This window comes from Podarcis gaigeae (genome assembly GCF_964106915.1).
Source record: "Podarcis gaigeae genome assembly, chromosome: 11".
NCBI lineage: Eukaryota > Metazoa > Chordata > Lepidosauria > Squamata > Lacertidae > Podarcis > Podarcis gaigeae.
The window spans coordinates 9,031,890-9,051,877 of NC_139687.1; the positions used below are offsets into that span (position 1 = coordinate 9,031,890).

At 44.5% G+C, this 19,988-nt stretch overlaps 2 protein-coding genes and 1 long non-coding RNA gene across 8 annotated transcripts in view; 2 read left to right on the plus strand and 1 right to left on the minus strand.

Moving 5' to 3' along the window:
- Window positions 1-19,988, plus strand: part of LOC310826833 — a 338,675-nt gene that overhangs the window by 177,133 nt on the left and 141,554 nt on the right. The gene's annotated exons all lie outside the window — the stretch shown is intronic.
- Window positions 1-19,988, minus strand: part of LOC310826808 (cryptic protein-like) — a 189,445-nt gene that overhangs the window by 45,593 nt on the left and 123,864 nt on the right. For 2 of the 5 annotated variants that reach the window (XR_014555986.1, XR_014555987.1), the window contains exon 1: window positions 1,745-1,965. The exons of 2 other annotated variants lie outside the window; for them this stretch is intronic. The gene's annotated coding sequence lies outside the window, so the exon portion shown is untranslated. Of the gene's footprint in view, window positions 1-1,744; window positions 1,966-19,988 lie in introns of those variants that run through there. One more of the 5 variants, XR_014555985.1, reaches the window with a different exon arrangement.
- The window catches only part of LRRC2 (leucine rich repeat containing 2), a 79,453-nt gene continuing 62,610 nt past the window's right edge, over window positions 3,146-19,988 (plus strand). Inside the window, exons 1-2 of one of the 2 annotated variants that reach the window (XM_083702113.1) lie at window positions 3,146-3,228; window positions 13,464-13,609. In XM_083702113.1, coding sequence (XP_083558239.1) covers window positions 13,485-13,609 — 125 coding nt within the window. In that variant the 5' untranslated portion in view covers window positions 3,146-3,228; window positions 13,464-13,484. Of the gene's footprint in view, window positions 3,229-3,579; window positions 3,736-13,463; window positions 13,610-19,988 lie in introns of those variants that run through there. The other variant, XM_083702112.1, reaches the window with a different exon arrangement.

A 19,988-nucleotide genomic window follows, 5' to 3' on the forward strand; every position in this document is an offset into this window, starting at 1 on the left:
CCAGAGGATTGCCTCCTTCCATTCACCACTTTCCTCCTCCAAGTGGAAGAAACCTGGGCAGTGCTGAATGTCACATCTATTACCAGGTGTGTCCTGCTGGAAACAAAAAAGGGCTTTCCCCTAGGCCTGCCTTTGATGTCCACTCAGTTGCCAAGTGCTTTTGTGACATCACAAGAAACCCACAGCCAATGGCAACAGCTGGGGAGGCATCATGTTCATTGCTTTGTGCCTCACAATGGTGGGGGAACCTATCAGTGATTGTGTGATTGTTTATTCGGGATGTGGGTGGAGCTGTGGTTTAAACCACTAAGCCTCTTGGGCTTCCCAATCAAAAGATTGGCTGTTCGAATCTCCTTGACGGAGTGAGCTCCCCTTGCTTTGTCCCAGCTCCTGCCAACCTAGCAGTTCAAAAGCACACCAGTGCAACTAGATAAAGAGGTACCACTGTGGCAGGAAGGTAAACGGCTTTTCCGTGTGCTCTGGTTTCTGTCACGGTGTCTCATTGCACCAGAAGCGGTTTAGTCCTGCTGGCCACATGACTTGGAAAGCTGTCTGTGGACAAGCGCCAGCTCCCTCGGCCTGAGAGCAGGATGAGCGCTGCACCCCATAGTCACCTTTGCCTGGACTTTACCGTCCAGGGGTCCTTTACCTTTACCTTTATTTTCACAGCAATTAGTGAGGTAATCATAATGATCAGGGACATTCTTTGGAAGCTTAGTCTGTGGATAACTGACTTTTCAATCATCTGCAACAGTGATTTTCAATGTAGCTTGACAGGTGACGACATTTCTCTTTCTGCTGAGAAAGGCTTTCTGTGAGAACTCCTACTTATAGAATCATAGAATCATAGAGTTGGAAGAGACCACAAGGGCCATCGAGTCCAACCCCCTGCCAAGCAGGAAACACCATCAGAGCACTCCTGACATATGGTTGTCAAGCCTCTGCTTAAAGACCTCCAAAGAAGGAGACTCCACCACACTCCTTGGCAGCAAATCCCACTGTCGAACAGCTCTTACTGTCAGGAAGTTCTTCCTAATGTTTAGGTGGAATCTTCTTTCTTGTAGTTTGGAACCATTGCTCCGTGTCCGCTTCTCTGGAGCAGCAGAAAACAACCTTTCTCCCTCCTCTATGTGACATCCTTTTATATATTTGAACTTATAGAGCCATTGTGAAAGGCACAGCTAAAAAAGCTGAGTGAAACATTGACCATCCTATTATCTGTGATCTCCCTCCCCTGCCTTTTGACTCAAATTCAAAATTCATTGCTTAAAATGCTGGACTTGGATTTATAGTTAATCACGGTGAAAGCAGAACATAAAACTAGTTTGCTGTGTTATGTTGACAAAAATCAATCCTGTAATCATGGAACTTTATCAGTAGCATAATATAGTTGACAGTGCGATGCTCTCTGTGCAATTTCTGAAGTGGTGCATTATCTCAGTTAGTCTCAGTTTACATACAGTCGCCAGAGGAAAGTGCTCACTCTCAAATATACATGAGAAAAGCTCATTTGAGGCAATATGACCTTTGTACATTTCGAGTAATTTGAAAGCTCAGCTTTGAAACCATAATCATAGTTCCTCGGCTGACCCAGACTGTCTGAATGTTCAAAATAATAAATCAACCCTTAGAAATCAAGAAATAAACAAAAATAACGAGATCTGCAAATGAGCTTCTCTCTTCCCCCTCCACCCTTTGCCTCCTGGGTTACTGAATCCTTCAGACGCACAACCATCAAACTTACCTCTGCAAACATGAAGGCTAGAAACTTGCATCTGAGCCTGCTAAAAAATAAAAACCAGAATGACCTTTTAGCCTTGTGTAGTAAGTGGCTCATATTGATTCATGTTGTTGTGGAAGAGGGGAATGCACAGAAGCCATGATCCAGTGGAAGACATTTCAGCTGATTGGGATGAAAGGCTAGAATTTGATGAGACACCAATGGCCTCCTCGTATGTTCGGCTCCTTCTCTAATGAAAGAGGCCAAAGGTTAGCTGGTGGTTTGGTGACATTCTCACTACTCTGCTCAGAGTAACTGATTCTATTGCCAATAGCAGACATGAGAGATGGGGAACACAGTGGGGATCAGAGGGTTAAAGCTCCCTGTACCCTTCAGGCTGGGTTCCCAATCCATATTGTGGGGCCTCGAGTTTCCTAATGACTTTAAAAACAGCAGTTCATGCAAGTGCTAATTGCATGCATGGCACTGTGCCTACTTTTGGCTCTTTTACAGCTGAATAAGAAGCTGAAAGGGACGCGGGTGGCGCTGTGGGTCAAACCACAGAGCCTAGGACTTGCCAATCAGAAGGTCGGCGGTTCGAATTCCCGCAACGGGGTGAGCTCCCGTTGCTTAGTCCCTGCTCCTGCCAACCTAGCAGTTCGAAAGCACACCCTTGCAAGTAGATAAATAAATATCTGGAGAGCCAGTGAGGTGTAGTGGTTAAGAGCACTACTCGTAATCTGGTGAACCGGGTTCGATTCCCCGCTCCTTCACATACAGCTGCTGGGCCAGTCACACTTCTCTGAAGTCTCTCAGCCTCACTCACCTCACAGAGTGTTTGTTGTGGGGAAGGAAGGGAAAGGAGATTGTTAATAAATAAATAAATAAATAGATAGGTATCTGGAGGGAAGGTAAACAGTGTTTCCGTTTGCTGCTCTGGTTCTCCAGAAGTGGCTTAGTCATGCTGGCCACATGACCCGGAAGCTGTACGTGAGATGAGCACCTCAACCCCAGAGTCGTCTGCGACTGGACCTAACGGTCAGGGGTCCCTTTACCTTTAAGAAGCTGAAATCAGCAGGCACAACTTTCCTCTGCAAAGAAATGCAGTGATGGAGGAGGCAAACCCCCTTTCTTTTTTGCTTGTTGTGCAGTGGGCAAAAGCACGGTGCTTCAGCACACAGTCAACAGTGGCAGCCTTCTGTTACAGCCCCGGCAACCTGTTTATCGAGAGTCCTTGCGTGCTTCCTGGCACAGCTACTTCACATACATTTCAAAGTGGCTGTCTCACAGATGAAGGCCTGCCAGGAAATAAAAGTTGGATCTGTTCCTGAGAGTCCTCTTTGCGACTATATCAGGAAGCACAGAACCTGCCAAGTTCAGAAGGGCAGTGGCACCTTTCCCTCTAAACAGGGAGCGTGTCTGGCCAGATTGTTTTGTGACTAGGGCCCTCTCCCCAACTCCTGCTCTGCAACAACACTTGGGTCACCCTGTAGCCATGACAGCTGCAGGTACTTTCAGTTCTCTTTCTCATTTCCGTATTTTATTAAGAGGTCTCCAGACTGAAGGAAATCAGTCTAATTCTAACAGCGTATCCAAAAACCGGGAAAAAACCTAGCTTGGCTTCTTTCTTCCTGGAATAAAACTCTGGCACCTCTGTGTGATTTTAAATAACGCTGGGACTACAGGTCAAAGGAATGTTGTTTTTATCACCCTCGCTGAAGTGCTGTTAAGATGCTTAGCCTATTAAAAGTTCATTTATTTTATCTGAACGGAGCTTTGCAGAGCTGATATTCTATCATACCCATGGCTGCTTTCGAACCACAGATCATGTTAGCACATTACAAATATAGAACATTAGCAAATCTGGAAGGCCAGTCACGCTGGCAAATTTAAACAAATAGAGATACTGGGTTGACCAAGGGCTATGTTGTCGCTGTAAACAACCTCAGAGTTTCCAGTTTTCTTGCCACACAAGTACACCGGGGAGCTCAGAACAATAGTGCTCTTAGGTGTAGGTAAGTGGCCGACTGTTTTGCTGGCTCTTGAGATTACAGTGCTTCTGATCTGCTGGGGATCAAACATGCAAAGTCATCAGTGATCATTGATGGTGCTAGTAGTGTTTTAGTGCCTGCCAAAATGAGTGTGTTTGCATGTGAGAGAGAGACAGAAAGAGAAATTAAGAAAGAAAGAAATATATAGATTATATATATAAAGTTAAAGCCTGAAACATTATGGTTTTTGGGTCCACTTGGTGTTTCATATACAATGATAAGCTAACCGAACACATTCATTACACCAACCTGAACTTGCAATGCATATAATGAGAGGGTTTTTTTTTGTATTTTTTTAAAATTAAAGCATACCTGACTGCAGTTACTATTACTCTCTATGTCTCCACTGTGGAAAACAAAACAACCCTTGCCTCCTAAAAACTGTCCTAGTCTATCTCAAGGGCATAGGTTGGAGTGAAAATGATTTACTATATATATATATATATAAAAAGAGTTTTGGGAGATTGGCTATTTATCTTTGTTGCGTGTCAGGATCTTGAGTGACGTTTAAAAGAGTTATAGAACGTCGGCTTCTGAAGGCCAGGTGCCAGGTATCTAATGGACGTAGAGCAGATCTGGTAAGCCGAGAGACATTTGTGTGTGAGAGGGAAAGTGTTGCTGTAGATCAAAAGGTTACGTTGCAGATGAACAAGTTATCACCTGGTGCCCATCGCTGTAAGAAGAGCATGCATGTTAGTTGAAAGGCGAAATGCCTCCAGGGAGTAAATATTAAGGCTGGAGGCAGATGTGGAAGATAGGGTTATCAGGGGTTCCAGGTTCGGAGGCAAAACGCCTCAGTTTGTGAAGAACAGCCGAAGGAGAGGACTATTGCTTTCATGTCCTGCTTATGTGGGTTTCCCATAGGCATGTAGCTCAATATTGTCTATGCTGACTGGTCATGGCTGTCCAGGGTTTTCGACTGGGAATGTTCCCACACCTACTTGGAGATGGCGGAGATGGAAGCAGGGACCTTTTGCATGCAAAACAGATGCTCTACTACTGAGCTATGGCCATAGCTGTCAAGCGTCCCTTATTTGGCGGGACAGTTCCTTATTCCAGCGCCATGTTCCGCTGCTGTCCCTTATTGATGAGGTTTCGTTTGGCTGCTGGCTGGGCTTTCTGCCTTTGGCTCAGAGGGGCTCAGAAGTTGAACACACCTGTGCCCGGAAAATCCCTTATTTTGGCTGCTGACCCCTTATTTTCGAGCCTGCTGGTCCCTTATTTTCAAATCTGTATGTTGACAGCTATGGCTATGGCCCTTTCAGGGCTTGAATACAGTGTGGGTCATGAGAGATGAGGCACAGGATCCAGTTTTGGATCCCCCAATTTTTTTTTTTTTGAGTTTTCCTTTTTTAAAAATTAATTTTTTATTCAGTTTTCCTTTTCATTCATTACATACATCTCATATCCATAACATTTCCTATTCATTGCTTCGCCCCTCCCCTCCTAGGCTTCCCCCAACTTCCGCTTCTGGTTTGTTTCTCCTTTCACCCACCTTGCTACCTCCGAAAAGAAAAAAATACTAATATTATACTTATACAATAACATCTAACCCAAAAACGTAAAAATGAAAATAAGTACACCATATTATTTCCCTGTCGTCTACACATTTTCTAATACTAATGATGTGAATGTTTATTTAAAACCTGCCATCAAGTCTATAGACTTTCTTTGTTTCTGCAGATATAATAGAAATGGTTCCCATTCTTTTTCAAAGTCACTGTTGTCTTTTTCTTGTAGTTTGTCTGTCATTTTTGCCAGCTCTGCAAAGTTCATCAACTTCTCTTGCCATTGTTCTTTAGTTGGTATTTCTCCAGTCTTCCAGTTTTGTGCAATCAGCATTCTCGCAGCTGTAGTGGCATACATAAATAGAGTCCTCTTTTCTTTTGGTATATCTTGACCTTCCACTTCACACCTCCAACACTCTTTCTTTTCATTTTTATACATTTTTGCCAATTTAACCAGTAGTATATACCATTTATACATCACTTTCATATAATTCTCTCTCAATAATATGCAATCTGTAAATTTCAAATTTACTTTTCCACAGTTTCAGAAATACCATTTACCTTCCCGCCGGAGCGGTACCTATTTATCTACTTGCACTGGTGTGCTTCCAAACTGCTAGGTTGGCAGGAGCTGGGAGAGAGCCATCGGGAGCTCACCTAGTCGCAGGTTTTTGAACCGCTGACCTTCTGATCGGCAAGCCCATGAAAATAGGTGGAATATCAACAGGTGAAGCTTTTTTCCAGCAATGAGAGGCTTCAGCATGGGCATAGCCAAGATTTTTGTTAGGGGGACAGGCCTTTTGTTGGGGGAGGCAGAACCTCAGTTTGCTATGTATTTTTATTGATTTTTATTGATTTAGGGGGCAGCTGCCCCTCCCTGCCCCCCCGGGCTACACCCATACTTCATTTCTTGTTTTCTGCCTGTTTGCAGGTGCTAATGATATGCAACCTTCGTCTATTAAACAGGAAAAAATGAGTAACATGGTAGCCCCTGATCCCCGAATTAAGAGGTTATTGTTACAGTTTCGGATCCGAAAAAATTGAATGGTATGGACTCTGGCCTGGCTCCTCACTCCTGTTATTTGAGTGAAGACCAGGCCTAGTGGGGAAGGACTGGAGCTCAGTGACAGAGCATATGTTTGCCTGCAGACACCCTCTGGTTCTGGTATGGCTGGGAGAGAACCTTGTCTGAAACCTTGGAGAGCTGTTGCCAGTCGTTGGAGACTCAGCGAATGAGAGAGGCCAATGGGCTGACGCAGCATATGACAGCCTTAGATGCTCCTAAGCTGCTATCAAACCATTCATTGTAATTATAATTATTCATGAAACACTGATATTTTGGCAATAAAATAAAGATGAGAAAGATGAAGTAAAGTCAGCAAGGAAGGAAGGAGCTTCAGCCACATGACAGAAGGAGGAATCTGTCTGCGGAATGGTTTGGGCATCTCAGTGAAGAGAAAGGGGAATACATCTGCAATAAGTCCCTCTCTGCGTGTAGCTACAGTAGCATCCATCAAGTTCAATGGGAAACACATTAGTGCTATGAGAGCAGGGGAAGTACAAAAAGTACTTTCAATTGACTACTACTTAATCCATAATTAAAGACGTAATTAATGAACATCCCAAGAGGAGCTTAGACTTTGTGGGCAAAGAATACAGCAATAAAAGAGAACATTCTCGATAAGATAATTTCCTTTGATGAGTTATAGAATACTAACCCTTCTGGATTTAGGGTGCTGCAGGCGATTCCCTTGCAGAGGGCACCGAGATGAGGGGGCGCAAAATTGAAACTGTCCGTAATTGAGAAGATTCATTTGCAGGAACCAAATTTTAGTCTTGCGTACGGCACCTTATTACAAAAGTCTAGCCCAGTCTACTGTGTGTATGAGGAAAATGACAACTTTCCACAGGTGATGTGTTGCTCATCTTTTGGGACCAGTGGGCACATCTGGAATTTTGTGAAAGTGTCCTGGGTGCAAATGAAAGATTGGCTGCTTTGGGGGCCTGGCATAACACAAAATGGCTGCTACAGCTAAAATAGCGGGAAAAGAGACAAACTCACACAATGGCGAGGGGCCTCCCTCCATTAGAACCCTGTCAAGTTGCAACCATGACCTACAGTGGTACCTCGGGTTAAGTACTTAATTCGTTCTGGAGGTCCGTACTTACCCTGAAACTTTTCTTAACCTGAAGCACCACTTTAGCTAATGGGGCCTCCTGCTGCCGCCGCGCTGCTGCTGCACAATTTCTGTTCATATCCTGAAGCAAAGTTTTTAACCTGAAGCACTATTTCTGGGTTAGCAGAGTCTGTAACCTGAAGCGTATGTAACCTGAAGTGTATGTAACCCGAGGTACCACTGTATATCCCAGAGGATGTCACTACCGTCCTTGCCAGAACCAGTGGTCCCAATGTGTAGGGTTGCCACATGTCCTATATAATACAGGATTTCAATCCTGTATTTCAATGCAAAATGCTACGTCCTGTATTGATACAGATTTGTCCTATATTTCAGGTCTTCTCTCTCTCTCTCTCTCTCTCTCTCTCTCTCTCTCCCTCTCTCTCTCTCTCTCTCTCTCTCTCTCTCTCTCTCCCCCTCTCTCTCCCTCTCTCTCCCTCTGCCAAGTTAAGGATCCTGTCCAAATGCATGTGTTTTAAAGGGTGTGTGAAAGGTAATCCATTTAAGCTCTGGGTAGCCAAGCAGAGATAGATTTACAAATTCATGTGTTTGTGCGCGCACATGTGTGTGTATAACAAATTCCCAAGGGGCCTTCCTGTTGGGCCACAATAGATTGTAATGGATTGCTTTGAAGTCACTTCAGCACCAGATGAAGAAGAAAAAAATCGCCCTCAACTGCCTCACCCTGTATTTTGCCAGAACAAATGTGGCAATCCTACCCAATGGAGATTTGGTGCAAATTTGTAAGTGGTACCTTGGTTCTCAAACGCTTTGCTTCCCAAACACCGAAAACGTTTCAATCGTTTTTCAGAAGCTGAACGTCTGATGCAACTGTCGGCTATTGTTTCCAGGGCACCTGCACCAATCAGAAGCCTCGCCTTGGTTTTCGAACATTTCGGAAGTCAAACGGACTTCTGGAACAGATTAAGTTTGAGAACCAAGTTACCACTGTATTTGGGGCCTTTGTTTTTACTATTTATTTTGCATTTTTGTTTTTGAGGCTTTTTCGGTTAATTTGTTTTTGTGACTGTGTCGAACCCAGTTTTGTGACGAACCCAGTTCGGCTACTGATTGATTGATTGTGTGATTGCGGAAACGGATAAAAAGCCCCCCATACAAACAATGACCACCATCAGTTTCAGGTAAGAAAAAAATAATAATTTTGATTTTTATCATCTACAATACTGTCTCATTTATTTTATAGTATGGTACATTGATTATTGCTTTCATTTTATGAATCAATGGACTCGTTAGATAGTAAAATTCATGTTAAATTGCTGTTTTTGGTATATTTTTAAAAGTCTGGAACGGATTAATCCATTTTGCATTACTTTCTATGGGAAAGCGCGCCTTGGTTTTGGAATGGACTTCCGGAACAGATTAAGTTTGAGAACCAAGGTACCCCTGTAAAGTGTGTAAGTGACACAACCCATGTGCCTACTACTTGCATACATTGCCACTATGACAGGGAGCCATGATTGCATCGCAGCGGCAACCAACAAATCAGATATATTCACGTGAGACACAGGTCTGTGACTGTTATGCACCTCATGTCAAACCATGTTGGTGGCATTTGTTGCTGTGCTTCAGGCTGGCACTGAGAGCAGACTTAAACTTTTCTGGGAAGCCACATGCAGGTAGGGTGGCCATATTTCAAAAAGACCTCGATATTGTTGAGCTTTTTTTAAGGAACCCCCCCCCCCCAATTTTACAAAAAGGCTATTTTTCAATTGACTTGCCTAAGCGCCACCTTTGAGAAATCCCCCTTTGGACGTCAATTCCGCCTTTGAAATCTGAGTAATGTTCAGGAAAATCTGGACGTATGGCAGCTCTAGGTGGAGGAAGAAGGGAACACTTCAGAGGAATGTTGTGGGAATAGCTGAAGCATGATACTTAGAGACCTATCAAATCTATGTTTTCTGTTAAGTTGTGGGTGAACATATCAGACGACACAGTGATTCTTCAAACAGCTCTTGTTTATTCAGAGGCCAGAACAGAACTGAACTAAAGGGTTCAGTCAGCCTGCTTATGAAGAGCTCCAGTACAACGTAACTGTAATAATTTCCTAAAACTATCCAATCACTGAATGTCACTTTCGATCCTTCATTTGCATAACTATCTACAGTATCCCCCTGCTGGTCCAGGGTGAGAACTTCAGTACATAACATTTTCTAAGGCACAGAGTGAGTTTTCATGGGAAAAGTGCCGGGATAGGAGGGAAGAGCTCAGACACAGAGCTTTAATGTGTGGACCTGTGCCTTGAAACACAACACAAAAGGAAGCCTAGACGAGCTTTTAGTTAATTAGTGCTGTGATGACATACAGTTTGTGAAAACTACATTTCAACAGAAGATTCATCTTGAGAATGTGTTATCTGTGCACATTAGTTTCAGTCGAACCTCAGCACACCTAACATTTCTGGCAGAACTGGGTCTGCAGGCTTCCTTGTAAAAGTAAAATAAATGGAGGGGAAATATGTAAATTGTATTGGTTTCCGCAAAACAAATACATAAACCAAACCAGGAAACCAGGACCGATGAGACGTGCAAATAATAAAAATTCCATTTCTGAAGCCTGAAACTGTGAATAATGTTGGAAATATAAGTAACACTAATGTGGCACGCAGTGACTGTTGAATAATAAAAAAAGCAGCTTCAGATCTAGCCATTGTGCAGATGGTAGCAGCTGCTTTGAAAATGCTCTGGAAAGCAGAAAGGGATTTTGCAGCAGCCCTGAGTTATGGCTGATGCATTGACTCATTCCTTTTGTAAATCTGAGGTAGCCATTGGAGAGGCACTGGCATGATTCTAGCTCAATCTGTTAAACCCAAGCATATTGATTCAGGCCCAGTAAATTCTCCATGTGTAAATAGGTATTGCTAAAGCTAGGATTACCTGCTACAGCTACTATAGACTCCAACATGAGGAGCTTGTCACAGGCGATACCGTTGTAAATTAGTCATCAGTTCCCCTCTCCCCAATATTGGACTCTTCCTTCTCTGGCCAAGACCCTCTTCTTTTTATAGTGTACTGCCAAAGAGACCAACTTTCATGATCTCTCTGAGTAACAGATCATAAAGCTGAGTGAAACAACAATGATGTATGATCTAAGAAAGGTGGCCTGTGACCTCAAAAATAATTCAAAAACAGGCGGCCTTCAGGAAAGATGGGCTTCGCCAGCGACAGATATAGCATAGAGTCGTGCAGAAACTGCAGCTAAATGCCCTTCCACCCGAATCCTGTGAGCTGTGTGTGGCAAAAGCTCATCTGAGAGAGGAGGCATCATAAATCAGCAGCTGCTTTCTGACAGTTTTCCCCATAGCGTGAGCAGCTAGGCAAGGAGGATTTATCCAAATATGCCTTATTCACATATACGTAATAGGAGCGCTTCCTTTGCCAGCACGGAGCTGGGTATTTATGGGAGATGATGCGGGTGATAAATCGTACATGAGTCAGAAGGTGGAAGCACGGGTGGTAGATAACAAAATGGAAGGCTTGTAACTGGAGGAGGTCGGTGTACACATTCGGGATTTATACCTGCCCTTTCCCATGCAGTAGGAGCGTATCATACAAAAGTGACATGAGAATTAGTCTTCATTATGGGAGTGCCCTTGAGTTTCTCGTGAAGAATGCCCACTAGCTTCCCCCAATCTCATGCCCTCTATACTTTTGGACTACAACTCCCATCATCCCTGACCACTGGCCATGCTGCTTAGTGCTGATGGGAGTTGCGATTCTAAACACCTGGAGAGCACAAGATTGGGGGAAACTGCTCTAAAATGTCCCTTGCAGGATAGAGTATGGTAGTCATAGCCCTTCCTGTGCTAGCTTGCCTTCTATTTATGTGTGGGCATGCATATGGTTAGGGATGCGGGTGGCGCTGTGGGTTAAACCACAGAGCCTAGGACTTGTCGATTAGAAGGTCAGCGGTTCGAATCCCCGTGACGGGGTGAGCTCCCATTGCTCGGTCCCTGCTCCTGCCAACTTAGCAGTTCGAAAGCATGTCAAAGTGCAAGTAGATAAATAGGTACCACTCCGGTGGGAAGGTAAACAGCGTTTCCGTGTGCTGCTCTGGTTCGCCAGAAGCGGCTTAGTCATGCTGGCCACATGACTCGGAAGCTGTGTGCCGGCTCCCTCGGCCAAGAAAGCGAGATGAGCGCCGCAACCCCAGAGTTGGCCACCTAATGGCCACCTAATGGTCAGGGGTCCCCTTTACCTTTATGCATGTGGTTTCCAGAAGGCCACCTGCCCAGGCATTGACCATACCCATAATAATATAGGAAGCTGCCTTATTTTGAGGCAGATGATTCGTCTATCCAGCTCAGGACAGTCTACATGGAGTGGCATGAGCTCTTCAGAATTTCAGGCAGTGTTCTCTCCTGGCCCTACCTGAGGATGCTGGGAATCGAACCTGGAATCATCTGGATGCAAATCAGATGCTCTGCCACTGAGCTACAGCCCCTCCTATTTTCATTATACAGTGGTACCTTGGTTCTCAAACTTAATCCATTCTGGAAGTCCATTCCAAAACCAAAGCGTTCCAAAACCAAAGCGTTCCAAAACCAAAGCATTCCAAAACCAAGGCTCACTTTCCCATAGAAAGTAACGCAAAATGGATGAATCCGTTCCAGACTTTTAAAAACAACCCCTGAAACAGCAGTTTAACATGAATTTTACTATCCAACAAGACCACTGATCCATAAAATGAAAGCAATAAACAGTCACACAATCAATCAGTAGCTGAACTGAGTTCCACACTGTCACAAAAACAAAAAAGCCGCAAAAACATAAAATAAATAGCAAAAACAGGCAGACCTCAGTGTAACACTCAAAACGGAAGTGTGGCACTCAAATTGGAAGCGTAACACTCAAAACGGAACATGTTCAGCTTCCAGTGTTGCAGTGTTTGGGTTCCAAGTCGCTTGAGTCCCAAGGCGTTGGAGAACCAAGGTACCACTGCATACAGTATATATACAGGGGGGCCCACTAATTTTTAAAATTGTAGTCAGAAAAGTGCTTTACTGCTAATTAATGTTCAGTTACAAAAATTAACTGTTATAAAATGGTGCTCAGTGGAAAGAGTGTTAATCTGTGACAGGTCACTCTCTATGTCCCGTCAAAGAGTTGCAGAAAAAAGTTCTAAAGACATAGCTGGATGTGTTCGATGGATTTTAAGAAAGTCGGCTTCAAAAATCCCAGATGAAAGCTGAGTAGAATTCCATAGGGAGAGATTCTGTGGCACAAAAGAGTTCAAAAGGGATTTCCTTTACGTTGAAATGAATGTAGGTTATGTAACAAGTTTCATAAATTACGTAACGCATGTTAAATAGTGGACAGAGAGATGAATAACATATTATTTGGTGGAAACCACACTGCGGCAGGATGGAAACAGTACTGAGGGCAGGGCTGTCTTTACCCGGGAGTGCAAGGGGTGCGGTGCACCCAGGCACCGTTTACGGGGGGTGCCAAATGTATTATGAGGGGTGGCAAATGTATACCTACTGTATACTGGTCCCTCCTGATCAGTGGCAGTGAAAAGCAATGGAGCCCCTCTCCTCCGTCGCTCTGTTACTCCATAGCATCAAATATTTCTGACAAGTCAGGAAATAAAAGCAGTTATTTTTTGCTGCGTTGTCGTTACAGGTGAGCGATTTTCCTTCCCACAAAAAGCTCAACAACCTTGAGTTCTCCCCCCCCAAAAAAAATCTGGGGGTGGCTAAACTAAATTTGGGGGCACTGGGCAGATCTTTGCACCCTGGCAGCACATATGCTAAAGATGGCCCTGATTGAAGGTGATGAATACAGAGAGGAATATGGATTATTAAAACTATTGCAAATACTAACTCTAATAATTTTCTGTTTTGGTTTGATTGTCATGTCCTCATCTGAAATGAGGACTGAAAGGGTTGTGTGCCTATGCCTAACTATATTATCAGCTTTTCTTTACTTTAAGTCATCGGCTTCTTTTTCCTTATAATGACGCCATGTTAATAAAATTGTTACTGCAGGAGAATCTTAATGTCAGCAACATGGGGCATCAGGTGATCGTATTAGACTTTGCGGCCATCAGAGGAATGTGGGAGATTCGGGTTAAGAAGCACAAAGAACGGGAAAAAAAGGAGAAGCAACGAATAGCCCAAAGCGCATTAGAAAAGTAAGGAAATGTATTATTCTTTTTAATATTAATCTGACAAATTGCCTGAAAACTGAATTATAAATCAAGCTGTCGATGAATCATTGTCAACAATAGCCTGTCTGCATTATTTTATTAGATAATTTCCCTTTTCCTAGGGGGATGTACACTAACATCCTGCATTCTTAAACACATTGCAGAAGTTAAATATCTCTTTGCGTTTACGATACCGGAGCCAAGCTATTTCAGACTCTACCCTGAAATTACCTCCTGATTTCAGCACATCGCATTACATTTATTGGGATGGCTATAGCTGCATTAGGACATGAGCAAAACCGTGCAAACTATTATAGCACTGAAAATAAAACAAACCAAACTCCATGCCTGCAGTTATGGAAACTTGGAAGGAGACTTGATGAAACAGGCCAAGGATTCACCTGGTTGAGCATCTTGTTTCCAACAGCGGCGAGCCAGAGAGTTCCCCAAAGACCTTGACTTTTATTTGAACGGTTAACCACCTTGGACTTTTAAATGCAAAGCGGGGTGTATCTGAAACCAACCAACCAACCAGCCAACTTCACCAGCCCTTCCCCCCATCTAGCACAGTATTGTTTGATCTGACTGGCAGCAGCTCTCCAGAGTCTTTCTCATTATTTGATCCGTTTTAAATTGGAGATGCTGGGACTCTTATCAAAGCAAAGCACATGCTCTTCCATTGATCTGTGATCTGTCGCCTGAATTACGGTATGTCCAGAATGTCAGGAGCTCGTCCTACACTCGAGTAGGACACTGGCAGAGACACATGCCTTACTGGCATGTTCTCTCCCTCCTGGTCTTTCGTTCAGGAGCTTCAAAAGCTTTCTTCTGCCCGAACATCACAGCGACAAATGCCTACAGACATCGGCACACTTAGGGATCCGCAGAGTCTTTGCAGCTTGCGTAACAGACCTCAGCAACTCAGCATTTTGGCTAATCTACTTTATTTACATATAAACACACACGGAGCACTGCAACATGGCTCCTTCTCTCTCTAGCATCAGACAGCAAAGAGAAAAAGAACAAAGGACAATAGTCCCACTTCACGGAACATAGTAACACAAACATCCTGTCTCCGTCACTTCCCGCTCAGTGGAGTCAAAATATATACTGTCATGCGATAGACAACAATCCCATGACTGTAATAATGGAGCATGAATTCTAACACAGAACTGTGCACAGTATTTCCCAGCACATTACCATTTACTCTGGCTCCAGTGTGCTCTTGCCACTAGCATTTGAAGCTGGGTACACATGGTGTTAGGGATGTGGGTGGCGCTGTGGGTTAAACTGCAGAGCCTAGGACTTGCTGATCAGAAGGTCGGCGGTTTGAATCTCCACAACGGGGTGAGCTCCCATTGCTCGGTCCCTGCTCCTGCCAACCTAGCAGTTTGAAACATGTCAAAGTGCAAGTAGATAAATACCGTATTTCTCGCTCTATAACACGCACCAGACCATAACACACACGTAGTTTTTAGAGGAGGAAAACAAGAAAAAAAATATTCAAAACGAAACAGTGGATGTATGATTTTTGTGGTTCATGCTGTGGCCACAGACATGTGATCTGACAGTGAGTTTGGAGTAGCCCAATGCAAAAATCCTGAGGATCCATGTGGATCTATGCTTTGTAAGCACGTTTTTGCATCACTGTGGCCCCAGGCAACAGTGGGTGCATGATTTTTTTCGTGCAAGATGTAGCCATGGACATGCTATGTGATCTGATGGTGAACTTGGGGTGACCCAGTGCAAAAATCCTGAGGATCCATGTGGACCCGTGCTTTGTAACCACGTTTTAAGTGGGGAGGGAAGGAAAAGCACTCAAGGGACAAGGAGCACGCGTGGGGTTTTTGGAGAAGGATGCTGCTAATAATGAAGAAGAGGGGTATAAGAGGAGAAGGCTCCTCTCCTCTCCCGCTTTGCTCCTTTAAAGCAAGCAGGCTCTGCTTTTGCGTGTCGAGGTCCCCAGGTCCACCCCAATAACTCACACATCACACAGAAATTTTTGTTTAAGATTTTTGGCATACTTTTGGCCACAACTTTATTAAAATACAAATTTGTGAGTGGTTGCATAGGCATTGGTTACGACTATCTGCCCCCACCATGGGGGACAGACTGACATTCCGCACGATGCGAAAGTCAGAATGGGGGAATACACTTGGGGGTTACGCGGAGCAGGGAACCTGCCCTCACCCCAAATGCAACCAGGAGCTCATTGCTATGGCCCGAGCCCCCTTGACAGAGTGGACAAGCAATAGTTAGCCCCCAATTCCTTTAACGGAATCTCTTGCAGCAGCAGCATTAGAGGGGCAGGCACAGCCAATCCATGCCCCTCAACCAACCAAACCATAAACCAATGCCTAACCACAACCTTACAAGTTGTGACGATTTGCTACGCAGTAGGCAAAAACCAAATGGCCCCAGCCAATCAGCCAGATGGACAAAATTCCTACCAGGCCCCCGCTCCAAAGCAGACGACCCCATGACAGGCATAGCAAGGTCAAAGCAAACAACCCTATTCTAGGGAGGGAGGGATGGGCAATCCGCTGCACGGGCGAAAAGAGGAAGCCCTAGCCTCGTGCAAGGAGTTTTAGTATTTCTGGCTGTCAATCAATAAATGGCAACATTAACTTCTTCCCAACAACAAGGGAAGCCCCAATCGCATTAGTGGCCAACGATCAATTAGCCCGCCCCCAACTTTGGAGTGTCCTGGCGGCCCCCACCGCAACACGTGCTCTCCATGAAGGAGAACACGCTTTCTCCCTCCTCCCTGCTCATCCCCGGCTTAGCGAGCTGAAAAACTTTGCTGCTATGTAGCGAGCTGAGTGGGGAGGAGAGAGGGACAGAGAGCCTGCTTGCTTTAAAGGAACCAACCGGACAGGAGCCGCTTACAGGAGCCTACTTTAAAGAAGCAGGCTCTCTGTCCCTCTCTCCTACACACTCAGTGGCTCTTCTTCTGCTTTGCTGTTTCAAAGCGAGCCACGGAGGAGGGAAGGAAGGGGAACCATGCATCCTCTGCTCACGACTGCAGCAGATCCCCCCCGCCACCCGTAGGCATTCGCTCCATAACACGCACAGACATTTCCCCTTACTTTCTAGGAGGAAAAAAAAGTGAGTGTTATGGTGCAAAAAATATGGTAGGTACCGCTCCAGTGGGAAGGTAAACAGCGTTTCCGTGTGCTGCTCTGGTTCGCCAGAAGCGGCTTAGTCATGCTGGCCACATGACCCGGAAGCTGTACGCCGGCTCCCTCGGCCAATAAAGCGAGATGAGTGCCGCAACCCCAGAGTAGGTCACTGGATTTAATAGTCAGGGGTCCTTTACCTTACACATGGTGTTAGTCACAATCTATATCTACTCCGTCATTACACTGCTGATTGATGCGTTTTCCCTCAAACGAGCTTTCGTCCAATTTGAAAAAAATAAGCCACATTCACTTTGCAGAGAAGTTGAGGTGTTGCACACTCCCAGATGGCAGCTTGAGGAGTCTGCAGGCATGGGGAAACTAAACTGTTAATGTGCATTGGGGGAAGACTGCTCTGTCCCCTCTCTGATGTGTACAGCAACGTGCAAATACAACGTGAGGCACAAGGGAGATGAAACAACCTCGCTGCCTTTTGAGCCAGTAACGTGTACGTATCCATTGATTGGGAAGCCTGCACTTAAGCAGTGTAGTGTGGTAAAAATCATTTGACAACGCTGCAATGATGATATGCTTTTAGGCTTGACAAAGGCTGCAATTATGTTTAAAAATGCTCCATTTGAATTGCATGTGGCATATTTCATATCAACCCAAGAGAAAGAAAGAAAATCTTTGATAAATTGAGGGTTTGATGTGTCAGAGGTAACAGTGTATTTTGTCAAGTGAGTTAAACGATGGCTTTTCATTTGATTATATTGGCTAAAAGTGGCATGTAAAATCTTGTTATTGTGAGCTTTAAATAGAAGTTGTTGAAGTTACTTTGAGAGAGGCTAAAAGAGTCCAGCAGGTATTGTCAATGGAGCAGGGATTTGTTATGTTACAAAGGCTTTCATCAATGTGTTCTCCAATCACAAAACTGTTTTGAAGATACGCTGAAGAGGACTCTTCTGTTGACAGTTGAAGTCTCTCTTCCACAAAGCAGTGCTATTTGGTGTTCAGTTCCCCTCACTCTGTAAGATCTTATGAGATTTCAGTGAGATCTCATGAGATCTTGCTGGAAATCAGTGCCAAAGCCTGCACCGCTTCTCTGCTGGTGGCGGACGTGCATGGGTGGGCAGGGCTCCCATGGGGGTCTCCACCACCCCACCTCATGGCTGAGCCAGGCCTGGTGAGCATAAACATAACTCCTCCTTGCCTGACTTTGCTACCATCCATCACACCTCTGTGGCCAGACCCTCCATGCACTGGGGGATGAGTATTTGCAGGGGAAAAGCTACTGTACTCATGCGAACTAAATGTGCAATTTAGAACCCTGGTCATGCTGAGTTCAGGCCTTTGTCTTCCAGTGCATGGAGGAAGTGGGGCCAGTGTCAGTAATGTGCCCCCCCCCCCCTGCACACCAGGAGAGTCAGCCTCGAAAATTGAGCTGAGTGAGGAAGAGGCTGACTCTGGAGATGAGAGCTGTCTGTCTGATTTTAGAGAGAACAGCCCAGGGCCCCTCCTTTCCAGGGAAGAAGCAGTTAGTTCCCAAGGGGAGGAAGAGTTGGATGTTGGCCAAGGCATTGCCAGGCAACCAGCAGATAAGATGGTGTCAGAGGCTGAGTCTTCTGAGGAAGAGGTAGCTCAGCCCCACAGTCCTAAAACTAGGAGATTAGAGAGGCTCTGAGAGCAACGGAAGGGAAGGAGATGAAAGGTGTTCTTCCTGCTTGGGGAGGAATGATGAGTCAGACTGAGCAACTAGATTAATGAGAGCAGCTTTCTTTTTTATTTTTATTTTTTCTTTTTTGTATTCTATCTTTTTTTTGTTTAAAATGATGTTTTTTTCTTTTTTCTTTTTGTACCTTTAATTTTTTTTAATAAATATCATATTTTTAAAAAAATAGATTAATGAGAGCAGGCAGATTGTCATGCTCTGAATGTGTTTTTCTTTTAAATAAACTTGTATAAAACTGATGGAGGGTCTTTGCTGCTTTATCAGGCTGCTCGCCTGCCAGAGATCATAATAGCCAGCCACACAATCCCACTCTCCATCATACAATGGGGGGATCACCAGAATAAAGAGGGGAATTGGGTGTACTGTAGAACTGATGGGCTTGCAGGGAAGATACACCTGCCATTGTTGTTAGCACCCATCAGTCTTGAAAGACAATGGAGTGCGCCTCTGGTGGCGAAGTCAAACAACTGGAGAATCACAGTGCCTATTGTGGATGCAGAGATCAGTAACTCGTAACTGCTGCCTCCCACATTGTTTTTGCTGCATTAGCAGACCAAAGTGACCTCTCTGAAGGTCCTGGGCTGCCCAGCTGACATGACCTTTTGTTGCTTTCAGACTGCAAGTGATATGTAACTGGCTGCATCCCCAGCAATTCCACTGTGTTTCCTTTACACTGAAATGAATAGGGTGGAATGACATAAAGGGAACACAATTTGCAAATGACATTAACTTACGTAATTTTGCCATAGTGGTTAGTGAAGACCAACTGCAGTGGAATGGAAACAGTGCAAGTGGAATAGAAAATTTTTTTTGCCTCTAATATCCTTAACTGTGATAGCAAATTTTGCATTTTGGTTTTTCAGAGAACAGATTTGTCTGTGAAGTGGTGGCTGTTAAGCTTTATTTGTCTGTCACAGGTTAGGGGCTATTTGCTGGTTAGGGGCTATTTTCTCGTGGTAGGCAGATAATGTTGCTTCCCTCTGAGTTCTGCCATTTCAGTCATGATCTGGATTGAACTGTGGTAGTAAAGCATTCAGTGCACAAAATGCCAAACATTGGAGATGACATTTAAAGCTTTTTATGGCCAATTACTATAAACTATTAGAAACTCCTAATAATTTTCTGCGGGGAAAACAGAAATTATGAAAAGCAAGATTACTAAGATATCATTAGCACATGGCCATAAGGTGAAATGTACCACTTAGGTTTCTAAGAGGAAAATGGCAATTGACCCAAACTTGCACTTTCCCCTAGGCCCACCAAGTGTGTGTATGGAAAGCTTTATGAATGGCATCAGAAATGGGCAGGATACGTAGCTTTATGGATGTAGGCTGTTACAGAGATTGAGCCATAGAAGGTTATGGGACTTGCACCACTATCTGCAGTTGCCATGGTGCACACTCACCATTCCAAGTTCATAATAAAAAGGTAAAGGGACCCCTGACCATTAGGTCCAGTCGTGGCCGACTCTGGGGTTACGGTGCTCATCTCGCTTTATTGGCTGAGGGAGCCA